The 12304-nt window shown below is 45.4% G+C and overlaps 3 protein-coding genes across 3 annotated transcripts in view; 2 read left to right on the forward strand and 1 right to left on the reverse strand.

Moving 5' to 3' along the window:
• Window positions 1-12304, reverse strand: part of LOC307151409 (histone H4) — a 116687-nt gene that overhangs the window by 100723 nt on the left and 3660 nt on the right. The gene's annotated exons all lie outside the window — the stretch shown is intronic.
• On the forward strand, window positions 6193-6873 carry LOC307151394 (histone H1-like). Its single transcript, XM_079859394.1, has one exon. It carries the CDS (start codon window positions 6227-6229, stop codon window positions 6833-6835), a length of 609 nt encoding a protein of 202 aa, XP_079715520.1. The 5' UTR covers window positions 6193-6226; the 3' UTR covers window positions 6836-6873.
• LOC307151395 (histone H1-like) lies at window positions 10890-11570 on the forward strand. Its single transcript, XM_079859395.1, has one exon. It carries the CDS (start codon window positions 10924-10926, stop codon window positions 11530-11532), a length of 609 nt encoding a protein of 202 aa, XP_079715521.1. The 5' UTR covers window positions 10890-10923; the 3' UTR covers window positions 11533-11570.

The following is a 12304-nucleotide window of genomic DNA, read 5'->3' on the forward strand; positions in this document are numbered from 1 at the left end:
TAGACGGGGAGGCCCAGCCTGCTGCCGTACAAATGTCATAAATGGAAATCCCACTGGACCATGCCCACGATGAGGCAACGCCTCTGGTGGAATGAGCCCGTATGCCCAGAGGGCATTGCAGGTCTTTGGACGCGTATGCTGTCGCAATAGCGTCCACTATCCATCTGGATAGCGTCTGTTTCGAGGCGGCGAGACCCTTGGTGTGCCCACCAAACGAAACAAAGAGCTGCTCTGAGAGCCTGAAGGCTGCAGAGCGCGTAATATAAAGCCTTAACGCCCTGACAGGGCAAAGGAGGTTATTATCGACCTCGCTGGCTGCCGGCGGCAGGGCTGAGAGGGAGATAATCTGTGCTTTGAAAGGAGTACCCAACACTTTAGGGACATAGCCATGTCTAGGTTTGAGAATGACTAACGAGTCGTTAGGTCCAAACTCGAGACACGACGCGCTAACTGATAGCGCATGCAAGTCACCCACACGTTTTACTGAGGCGAGGGCCAGCAGAAAAACGGTTTTGAAAGTGAGGTATTAGAGACCCACAGAGTCTAACGGCTCGAAGGGAAAAGCTTTAAGGGCCTCCAGGACCAAAGACAGATCCCATATCGGAACCGAAGGTGGCCGTGGAGGGTTCAGCCTCCTGGCGCCTCGCAGGAAACGGGTAATGAGTTTGTTTCTTCCTAGTGCGCGGCCGCGCGCCGAGTCGGCGAACGCAGCAATCGCTGCAACATACACCTTGAGCGTGGAGGGGGACCTGCCCGCGTCCAAGAGCTCTTGGAGGAAGTTCAGAACCTGTGGAACCCTACAGGACTGAGAGTTCAAACTCTTCCCTGCACACCATTTGTTAAACACTGACCATTTAGACGCATAGAGCCGCCTCGTCGAGGGGGCTCTGGACTGCGAGGTCATGTTAACTACCCCTTCTGGCAGATCAGCGAATATTCGTTGATTACCCACGCATGCAGAGACCAGCGCTCTGGATGGGGATGCAGAATTGACCCTCGGGCTTGAGAGAGACGGTCTCTCCTCGCCGGAATCGGCCACGGGGCTGTGTCTGACAGGCTCACCAGCTCCGGGAACCAGGGTTGGTTCTCCCAGTGCGGGGCTATGAGGAGCACTGCGCAGCGCGTTTCCCTGATCTTTGCTAATACCTGAGGCAGCATTGAGATCGGGGGGAAAGCGTACAACGGGACACTGGGCCAAACTTGGGCCAGCGCATCCTTGCTCTTCGAAAAGAACCTTTTGCACTGAGCGTTCTCGCTTGTGGCAAAAAGGTCCAATTTCGCTTCGCCGAAGCGGCGCCACAACGTCTGTACCGTCTGGCTGTGTAACGCCCATTCCCCTGGGGTAACATTGTCCCTGGACAGTTTGTCCGGGTCGTCGTTCAGGTGCCCGGGCACGTGCGCGGCTCTCAGCGAGCGCAGCGAGCCCTGAGCCCAGACCAAAAGGCGTTCTGTTAGAGCGCGCAGGGCTCTGGATCTGAGTCCGCCCTGGCGGTTCACGTAGGACACCACTGACATGTTGTCTGAGCGAACTAGCACGTGGTGTCCCCGCAAGTATGGGAGAAAATGCTTCAAAGCCTTCTCGACCGCTAACATCTCCAGACAGTTTATATGGAGGTTCCGCTCTGGGCCCGACCAGGGGCCGCAGATTGGTCTGCCCCCGTAAAGCGCTCCCCAACCCATGTTGGACGCGTCTGTCGAGACCACTTTGCGGTGTGAGATGACTCCCATTGTCACTCCCTGTCGGTACCATTCGGGCGCTAGCCAGGGCTGCAGGGCTGAGACACAGACCTGAGTCACGCTGACTTGAGCGCTGCCCGAAACCCACGCTCCGCGGGGTATTTTCGATTTCAGCCAGCATTGAAGCGGGCGCATTCGAAGTAAACCCAGCTGTAGGACCGCTGCGGCTGATGCCATATGGCCTAACAGCTTCTGGAAACGTTTCAGAGGGAGGTATCTGCCCTTTTGGAAGGATGCGGCGAGGTGTCGAACACAGCGCGCGCGCTGTTCTGACAGCCTGGCCGTCATCGCCACCGAGTCCAGTTCTATTCCTAGGAAGGAAATTGACTGACTGGGGATAAGTGAGCTCTTGGCCCAGTTCACCGAAAGACCCAGGCTTTCCAGATGACTGAGAAGCGCTATCTTGTGAGAGATGAGTTCCTCTTTTGACTGCGCTAGAATGAGCCAATCGTCCAGATAGTTCAGAATTCGCATGCCCTGTTTTCTCAGGGGAGCGAGAGCTGAATCCATGCACTTCGTAAATGTACGGGGTGCTAGGGACAGGCCGAACAGAAGGACGGTATATTGATACACCTGGCCGTCGAAGGCGAATCTCAAGAATGGCCTGTGACGGGGTATAATCTGGATTTGAAAATACGCGTCTTTCAGATCGAGAGATATGAACCAGTCCCTCGGGCGAATTAGCGCGAGGATCTGCCTGGTCGTAAGCATTTTGAACGGCCGTCTCATGAGAGCCCTGTTCAAATGTCTCAGATCTAATATGGGTCTGAGCCCACCGTCCTTCTTGGGCACGAGGAAATAACGGCTGTAAAAGCCCGCCTCGGTCAGAGAAGGAGGAACTCTCTCTATCGCCTTTTTTTTTTTTTTTTTTTTTTTCGTAGCAGCTTCGCTATTTCTGCATGAAGCAGATGGGCTGCTTCTGCGTTCACTTTCATTTCGGTCCGGGCTTGAAAGCGCGGAGGCCGACGACTGAACTGTAGCGAATAGCCCTGTATTACCGTGTCCAGCACCCATGTCGACACACCCGGAATAGCTTTCCATGCATTCGCACTCATAGCTAGGGGTCAAATGAGCGGGCACCTTTCCTACACTTAACACTCGAGCGGCAAGTGCGCGCTTTATGTGAGTGTGCTCTGTGGGGTACACAGGGGGAATTGTGCTTGTGTGTAGAAATGAACACTGGGTCGTGGGTTTACTTGTAACGTAAAGAAAGCTAGCCCCGTGACCGTACGCGTCTGCGATCCCTTGTGAGCGGCACGTTTTGCGCGGCTCGAACAGAGGGAGAGAGCGAGCCCCGTAATCATCCGCATCTCTAACACACCTTGTGAGAGGCGCAGTTGCGCGGCTCGACAGAGGGAGAGAGAGAGCGGGGAGTGGTGCGAGGCATTTGAAACAACGCCTCGTGTAAAGATACATCAGTAAAACACATAATGAGAAAGGATATATCGCCGGATAGCTGAGCTGGCACGGCAGGCTGAAGGCGGCGAAGATTCGTCCGGCTTCCTCAGGCTGTCCTAGGCTGGCTCGTTGCTGGTTTCGACGGCGACGGCTTCTCTCAGAGAGCAGCGATGCGAAGAGCTTCGCTGAAGAGACAGAAATCAGAGAATTAAGCCTCCGAGCCCTGTTTTTATACGCTCTGACGCCGCCCCTTCTGGCGGGCTGTGACGCGCGAGGGCGCGCGCACCCTGATTGGGCGTGACGTCACGCGGGGCTCACTGGTAGGCTTAAGCAGTTGCCGCGCGGCAGCCAATGAGCACGCAGTATTGCCCTCTCTAGCTCTGCTGTGCTGCCTGCTGCACTGCGTTGACAAATTATGAAAAATTAAGGATAATTTTTTGGCTTCAGTATCTCGAGAAAAGATGACTTTTCCCGTAGCGTAAGTTCCTTACGCAATACGAGAGAACCTCTCGTAAGAGAACAAGAACCATGCCTTGGTCACACTGGTATACTCGAACTCAAGACGCACACATATGTAAGCTTGCGCTCGATCGGCCCAAAACCGGTATCCGATCAGCGCGGAAGGTCTTTACGTGTTACTGTCCTTTTCTCAAGGCAAAGTATTTTTTGATTAAATGCAATACATTTGAATATTAATTCTCTCGTTATTTCATCTGACTCCTTAAATAAAAAGGTTTTAATGATATCTGTGCATCATTAAATGTGAGCGAATGTTTGACTATTCCTTTTAACTCTTTAATGAAAATAATGTCAAAGTCAGTTAGAATAATCAAATGTAATAATGTATTATGTCAGGTTAATGTATCATGCCAATTTCATAATCAATTCAAAGGTAATCGATACAGAACATCAAATGTTCTGGAATAAAGAAAAGAGATGCATACCCAACATTAAGAAATACATGAGGCTGAGAGGTCTCACTCTCAGCCTCGGGCTAATCAGAGGTACAGAAAGGCCCCGAATCACCGGCTGCATTTCATTATATAGACAAACCTCTTTCACATGGAAACATACTAACAAAAGAAATTTGCATTCAGAGGTTGCACCTTTTGGGTGTGTGTGACCATTTGCCAGGAGATCACCTTTCTTTGTATGTCAGTTATCTTTAAACTCTTAAAAACTTTATTACCTTTTGTTTTACTTATTTAGAAATGAGACATTTGTACCAGTCACACTGAGGCAAGAGGGGGAGAGATGTGTTCTGAGGTGAGACTTAGCCTCTCACATGGTGAGTTCAAATGGTTATTCCAGAGAGGTCCTTTGTCCTCTCAGGGTCTGGTCACTCTTCAAACAGACTGTCCGGCATTTCCTAATTTCTCAATTCTTACACATACATTTGAACTTATGACATCTCTTACTTTTTATTATATTTATTAATATACCATATGGGGTTGATCTTTCAGTATTGTGATTGGATGGCCTGCATTGTGGATGATTCTGCATTATCTTGTATACATATGACCCTTCTTCCTTGATAAAGTTTAGAATGTGATACTACACTGTCTGTGTCTTGATCATTGATCTCGCACTGATGCCACACATCACAGGGGTTGAGGCCTGTTTCCATCTGATGACTGACAGATGCTTCGAGGATGCAGAGAGTCTACCTGAAAACGAATCTAACAGAAAAATATTGTCTTGTATCAGAATACCCTCATATTCCCTGTTGTTAAAAAAAAAAAAGGAAAAAAAAAAGAAAAACATATTTTAGGAATTAAGTTGAAAAATTCCAAAAAAACGGAGACCCAACAAAAAAAACAGAAGTGTCAAAATTTTGAATTGTTTTTGAGTGTTTAATTCAAAACGTATTAACTTAATTATCAGCTCTTCAGCTCCAGTGTCCTCATACTTTATAGTACAAATCCCAGTTAAACCTGCCTGTGTAATTCTGAACACCTTCATTATCTTGATATGGCGTTCGTTTGGGTTAGAGCTGAACTTCTGACCAAAACCCCAACATCTGTGTAAATATATCAAACATATAGTGCAAATTATATGACTATTTTATGAATTAGCGTTCAATAGTGGTTAAATTAAAATATAACAAACTTGCAATAAGTGACCTGCTCTTTATCACATTAATTTAGCAGATGATTGAATCATCATGATTCTATCCAAAGCGACCTATGGAGAAATACAAGCGATTCATCTTAACGAGGCAATGGCATAAGACATGCTTGCAATACAAAGTTTCAAACATTGTCCAGAAAAGTACAAGCTACAGAACAAGGGAAATATGAAACTGGGGGAAAATAAGTTGTTTTTTGTGTCACTTGCTCTGCCTTGCAGCTCATTCAGATGAGTTTTTACATGATCCTCATTCACATGCAGAAAACTGAGATGGCCTAAATGACGAATAAGGATAAACAAATATGACGATTTACATCTTTATTTAGGTTATATGATGTACATCATCTTATGGAAAGGTTATATATTTATTATTAAAAGTAATACAAATTATTATTATTTTAAACTGATGACATGAGAGTCACAGAGAGACTCGGAGCCTCCGGATGATGTTCGTGTGCTTCAAGCTGCCCAAATCAACATCTGTATGAAAGCCTCCTCACGGTCCTCACTGATGCTGATTTCATTAAAGTCTATTTCAGACTGTTTGCTGAACACACAGATGAGGCGTTCAGGCTTTTATTAACCTTTCCACTTAAACTATCCGTCAAATGTACACACGGCTTTCCCCCGTGGTTGATGCTCGCATTGGATTTGTTCTGACGAAGGCAAAATAAACATTTCCTGTCGCGTATTTTATTCTCCAATGAAAGCTCAGAACCTCTGCTTGGTGTTCACTTTGTTTTGACTGCGCCAAACTATTTTACCACTCCAGTTTTTAACCAAATGTAAGAGAAGAAAACACACGCGTGAGGGGCTCGTGGACGCGCATAGAGGCCGAGCGGCCAGGTTGAGTCTATAAGGTTCTCATGTGCTATTTAAGAGCGCAGCGCCGCTCGTGCGCGCCACTCATTGCTGAAAGTAGAGACAGCGTTTAAAAGACTGTAGATCCGATCAGAGAGAAATGTCAGAAACCGCCCCAGCACCCGCTGCTGCCGCCCCGGCTAAAGCGCCCAAGAAGAAGTCCGCTGCGAAGGCCAAGAAAGCAGGTCCAGGCGTCGGCGAGCTCATCGTCAAAGCTGTGTCCGCATCCAAGGAGAGGAGCGGCGTGTCCCTCGCCGCGCTGAAGAAAGCGCTCGCTGCCAGCGGCTACGACGTGGAGAAGAACAACTCCCGCGTCAAGATCGCCATCAAGAGTTTGGTGACTAAAGGGACACTGGTGCAGGTCAAGGGAACCGGCGCCTCGGGCTCATTCAAGCTCAACAAGCAGCAAGCCGAGACCAAGAAGAAAGCGGCTCCTAAAGCGAAGAAGCCCGCGGCCAAGAAACCCGCTGCTGCCAAGAAGCCCAAGAGCGCAGCGGCTAAGAAGCCCGCCGCCAAGAAATCGCCCAAGAAGGCCAAGAAACCCGCAGCCAAACCCGCAAAGAAGGCGACGAAGAGCCCAAAAAAGGCGAAGAAGCCAGCAGTCGCTAAGAAAGCAGCCAAGAGCCCAAAAAAGGCAAAGGTTGTTAAACCTAAAGCGGCAAAACCTAAAGCCGCCAAGCCTAAAAAGGCAGCGCCCAAAAAGAAATAAAGTCCAGTGTTTATTCCTCAACGGCTCTTTTAAGAGCCACCCACTAATTCTGAATAAGAGCAAAACTCGTTTATATCAATGATTTGTGTTAAATTTGAAAGCGAATAGATGAGATTTGACTTTTGACCTCTTAGACTCATGCAATCTGAGCAAACAAGTCAAAACTTTGGAAAAAAAAAAAAACTTCATGTAAACCATTATTTATATATAAGGAATTCATTGTAAATGGCAAAAAAAAAAAAAAAGCTTAAGAGGGTTCAGACAGTGATCAGTCGAAATATGTTGTACAACACAGTAGAGACAGAATGTACACAACACTATGCTGGAGAATTGTGACCATACAAACAACCCACATCCAACAATATGGACAGTGACAAAACTCCAATATTACAATAGGAACATAATACTGTACAGTATCAGACAGTCAATGTGCCCAGAATAAACAGTGTGTGTGTGTGTGTGTGTGTGAAAGGTGTGCAGCACATTTGGTAGAAACAGCGTATACTATCTATTTTCGTATTTATTTAAATTTCATATGCATAATTTTATATTTCAATGGTTTCATCTCTTCTGTTTTACAGATAATTAATGCGTGTTCATAATCCCCGCCAAAAAGAAAAATACTATGGATGTCAATGGGGACCAGCAACTGTTTAATTACCAACCTTCTTTAAAATATCTTCTTTTGTGTTTACACTCGAGCGGCAAGTGCGCGCTTTATGTGAGTGTGCTCTGTGGGGTACACAGGGGGAATTGTGCTTGTGTGTAGAAATGAACACTGGGTCGTGGGTTTACTTGTAACGTAAAGAAAGCTAGCCCCGTGACCGTACGCGTCTGCGATCCCTTGTGAGCGGCACGTTTTGCGCGGCTCGAACAGAGGGAGAGAGCGAGCCCCGTAATCATCCGCATCTCTAACACACCTTGTGAGAGGCGCAGTTGCGCGGCTCGACAGAGGGAGAGAGAGAGCGGGGAGTGGTGCGAGGCATTTGAAACAACGCCTCGTGTAAAGATACATCAGTAAAACACATAATGAGAAAGGATATATCGCCGGATAGCTGAGCTGGCACGGCAGGCTGAAGGCGGCGAAGATTCGTCCGGCTTCCTCAGGCTGTCCTAGGCTGGCTCGTTGCTGGTTTCGACGGCGACGGCTTCTCTCAGAGAGCAGCGATGCGAAGAGCTTCGCTGAAGAGACAGAAATCAGAGAATTAAGCCTCCGAGCCCTGTTTTTATACGCTCTGACGCCGCCCCTTCTGGCGGGCTGTGACGCGCGAGGGCGCGCGCACCCTGATTGGGCGTGACGTCACGCGGGGCTCACTGGTAGGCTTAAGCAGTTGCCGCGCGGCAGCCAATGAGCACGCAGTATTGCCCTCTCTAGCTCTGCTGTGCTGCCTGCTGCACTGCGTTGACAAATTATGAAAAATTAAGGATAATTTTTTGGCTTCAGTATCTCGAGAAAAGATGACTTTTCCCGTAGCGTAAGTTCCTTACGCAATACGAGAGAACCTCTCGTAAGAGAACAAGAACCATGCCTTGGTCACACTGGTATACTCGAACTCAAGACGCACACATATGTAAGCTTGCGCTCGATCGGCCCAAAACCGGTATCCGATCAGCGCGGAAGGTCTTTACGTGTTACTGTCCTTTTCTCAAGGCAAAGTATTTTTTGATTAAATGCAATACATTTGAATATTAATTCTCTCGTTATTTCATCTGACTCCTTAAATAAAAAGGTTTTAATGATATCTGTGCATCATTAAATGTGAGCGAATGTTTGACTATTCCTTTTAACTCTTTAATGAAAATAATGTCAAAGTCAGTTAGAATAATCAAATGTAATAATGTATTATGTCAGGTTAATGTATCATGCCAATTTCATAATCAATTCAAAGGTAATCGATACAGAACATCAAATGTTCTGGAATAAAGAAAAGAGATGCATACCCAACATTAAGAAATACATGAGGCTGAGAGGTCTCACTCTCAGCCTCGGGCTAATCAGAGGTACAGAAAGGCCCCGAATCACCGGCTGCATTTCATTATATAGACAAACCTCTTTCACATGGAAACATACTAACAAAAGAAATTTGCATTCAGAGGTTGCACCTTTTGGGTGTGTGTGACCATTTGCCAGGAGATCACCTTTCTTTGTATGTCAGTTATCTTTAAACTCTTAAAAACTTTATTACCTTTTGTTTTACTTATTTAGAAATGAGACATTTGTACCAGTCACACTGAGGCAAGAGGGGGAGAGATGTGTTCTGAGGTGAGACTTAGCCTCTCACATGGTGAGTTCAAATGGTTATTCCAGAGAGGTCCTTTGTCCTCTCAGGGTCTGGTCACTCTTCAAACAGACTGTCCGGCATTTCCTAATTTCTCAATTCTTACACATACATTTGAACTTATGACATCTCTTACTTTTTATTATATTTATTAATATACCATATGGGGTTGATCTTTCAGTATTGTGATTGGATGGCCTGCATTGTGGATGATTCTGCATTATCTTGTATACATATGACCCTTCTTCCTTGATAAAGTTTAGAATGTGATACTACACTGTCTGTGTCTTGATCATTGATCTCGCACTGATGCCACACATCACAGGGGTTGAGGCCTGTTTCCATCTGATGACTGACAGATGCTTCGAGGATGCAGAGAGTCTACCTGAAAACGAATCTAACAGAAAAATATTGTCTTGTATCAGAATACCCTCATATTCCCTGTTGTTAAAAAAAAAAAAGGAAAAAAAAAAGAAAAACATATTTTAGGAATTAAGTTGAAAAATTCCAAAAAAACGGAGACCCAACAAAAAAAACAGAAGTGTCAAAATTTTGAATTGTTTTTGAGTGTTTAATTCAAAACGTATTAACTTAATTATCAGCTCTTCAGCTCCAGTGTCCTCATACTTTATAGTACAAATCCCAGTTAAACCTGCCTGTGTAATTCTGAACACCTTCATTATCTTGATATGGCGTTCGTTTGGGTTAGAGCTGAACTTCTGACCAAAACCCCAACATCTGTGTAAATATATCAAACATATAGTGCAAATTATATGACTATTTTATGAATTAGCGTTCAATAGTGGTTAAATTAAAATATAACAAACTTGCAATAAGTGACCTGCTCTTTATCACATTAATTTAGCAGATGATTGAATCATCATGATTCTATCCAAAGCGACCTATGGAGAAATACAAGCGATTCATCTTAACGAGGCAATGGCATAAGACATGCTTGCAATACAAAGTTTCAAACATTGTCCAGAAAAGTACAAGCTACAGAACAAGGGAAATATGAAACTGGGGGAAAATAAGTTGTTTTTTGTGTCACTTGCTCTGCCTTGCAGCTCATTCAGATGAGTTTTTACATGATCCTCATTCACATGCAGAAAACTGAGATGGCCTAAATGACGAATAAGGATAAACAAATATGACGATTTACATCTTTATTTAGGTTATATGATGTACATCATCTTATGGAAAGGTTATATATTTATTATTAAAAGTAATACAAATTATTATTATTTTAAACTGATGACATGAGAGTCACAGAGAGACTCGGAGCCTCCGGATGATGTTCGTGTGCTTCAAGCTGCCCAAATCAACATCTGTATGAAAGCCTCCTCACGGTCCTCACTGATGCTGATTTCATTAAAGTCTATTTCAGACTGTTTGCTGAACACACAGATGAGGCGTTCAGGCTTTTATTAACCTTTCCACTTAAACTATCCGTCAAATGTACACACGGCTTTCCCCCGTGGTTGATGCTCGCATTGGATTTGTTCTGACGAAGGCAAAATAAACATTTCCTGTCGCGTATTTTATTCTCCAATGAAAGCTCAGAACCTCTGCTTGGTGTTCACTTTGTTTTGACTGCGCCAAACTATTTTACCACTCCAGTTTTTAACCAAATGTAAGAGAAGAAAACACACGCGTGAGGGGCTCGTGGACGCGCATAGAGGCCGAGCGGCCAGGTTGAGTCTATAAGGTTCTCATGTGCTATTTAAGAGCGCAGCGCCGCTCGTGCGCGCCACTCATTGCTGAAAGTAGAGACAGCGTTTAAAAGACTGTAGATCCGATCAGAGAGAAATGTCAGAAACCGCCCCAGCACCCGCTGCTGCCGCCCCGGCTAAAGCGCCCAAGAAGAAGTCCGCTGCGAAGGCCAAGAAAGCAGGTCCAGGCGTCGGCGAGCTCATCGTCAAAGCTGTGTCCGCATCCAAGGAGAGGAGCGGCGTGTCCCTCGCCGCGCTGAAGAAAGCGCTCGCTGCCAGCGGCTACGACGTGGAGAAGAACAACTCCCGCGTCAAGATCGCCATCAAGAGTTTGGTGACTAAAGGGACACTGGTGCAGGTCAAGGGAACCGGCGCCTCGGGCTCATTCAAGCTCAACAAGCAGCAAGCCGAGACCAAGAAGAAAGCGGCTCCTAAAGCGAAGAAGCCCGCGGCCAAGAAACCCGCTGCTGCCAAGAAGCCCAAGAGCGCAGCGGCTAAGAAGCCCGCCGCCAAGAAATCGCCCAAGAAGGCCAAGAAACCCGCAGCCAAACCCGCAAAGAAGGCGACGAAGAGCCCAAAAAAGGCGAAGAAGCCAGCAGTCGCTAAGAAAGCAGCCAAGAGCCCAAAAAAGGCAAAGGTTGTTAAACCTAAAGCGGCAAAACCTAAAGCCGCCAAGCCTAAAAAGGCAGCGCCCAAAAAGAAATAAAGTCCAGTGTTTATTCCTCAACGGCTCTTTTAAGAGCCACCCACTAATTCTGAATAAGAGCAAAACTCGTTTATATCAATGATTTGTGTTAAATTTGAAAGCGAATAGATGAGATTTGACTTTTGACCTCTTAGACTCATGCAATCTGAGCAAACAAGTCAAAACTTTGGAAAAAAAAAAAAACTTCATGTAAACCATTATTTATATATAAGGAATTCATTGTAAATGGCAAAAAAAAAAAAAAAGCTTAAGAGGGTTCAGACAGTGATCAGTCGAAATATGTTGTACAACACAGTAGAGACAGAATGTACACAACACTATGCTGGAGAATTGTGACCATACAAACAACCCACATCCAACAATATGGACAGTGACAAAACTCCAATATTACAATAGGAACATAATACTGTACAGTATCAGACAGTCAATGTGCCCAGAATAAACAGTGTGTGTGTGTGTGTGTGTGTGAAAGGTGTGCAGCACATTTGGTAGAAACAGCGTATACTATCTATTTTCGTATTTATTTAAATTTCATATGCATAATTTTATATTTCAATGGTTTCATCTCTTCTGTTTTACAGATAATTAATGCGTGTTCATAATCCCCGCCAAAAAGAAAAATACTATGGATGTCAATGGGGACCAGCAACTGTTTAATTACCAACCTTCTTTAAAATATCTTCTTTTGTGTTTAGCAGAAGAAAGAAAGTCATACAGGTTTGGAACAACATACAGGTTTGGAACAACTTGAGGGAGAGTAAATGATGACAGA

Source organism: Squalius cephalus (assembly GCF_949319135.1).
Source record: "Squalius cephalus genome assembly, chromosome: 23".
Classification (NCBI taxonomy): domain Eukaryota; kingdom Metazoa; phylum Chordata; class Actinopteri; order Cypriniformes; family Leuciscidae; genus Squalius; species Squalius cephalus.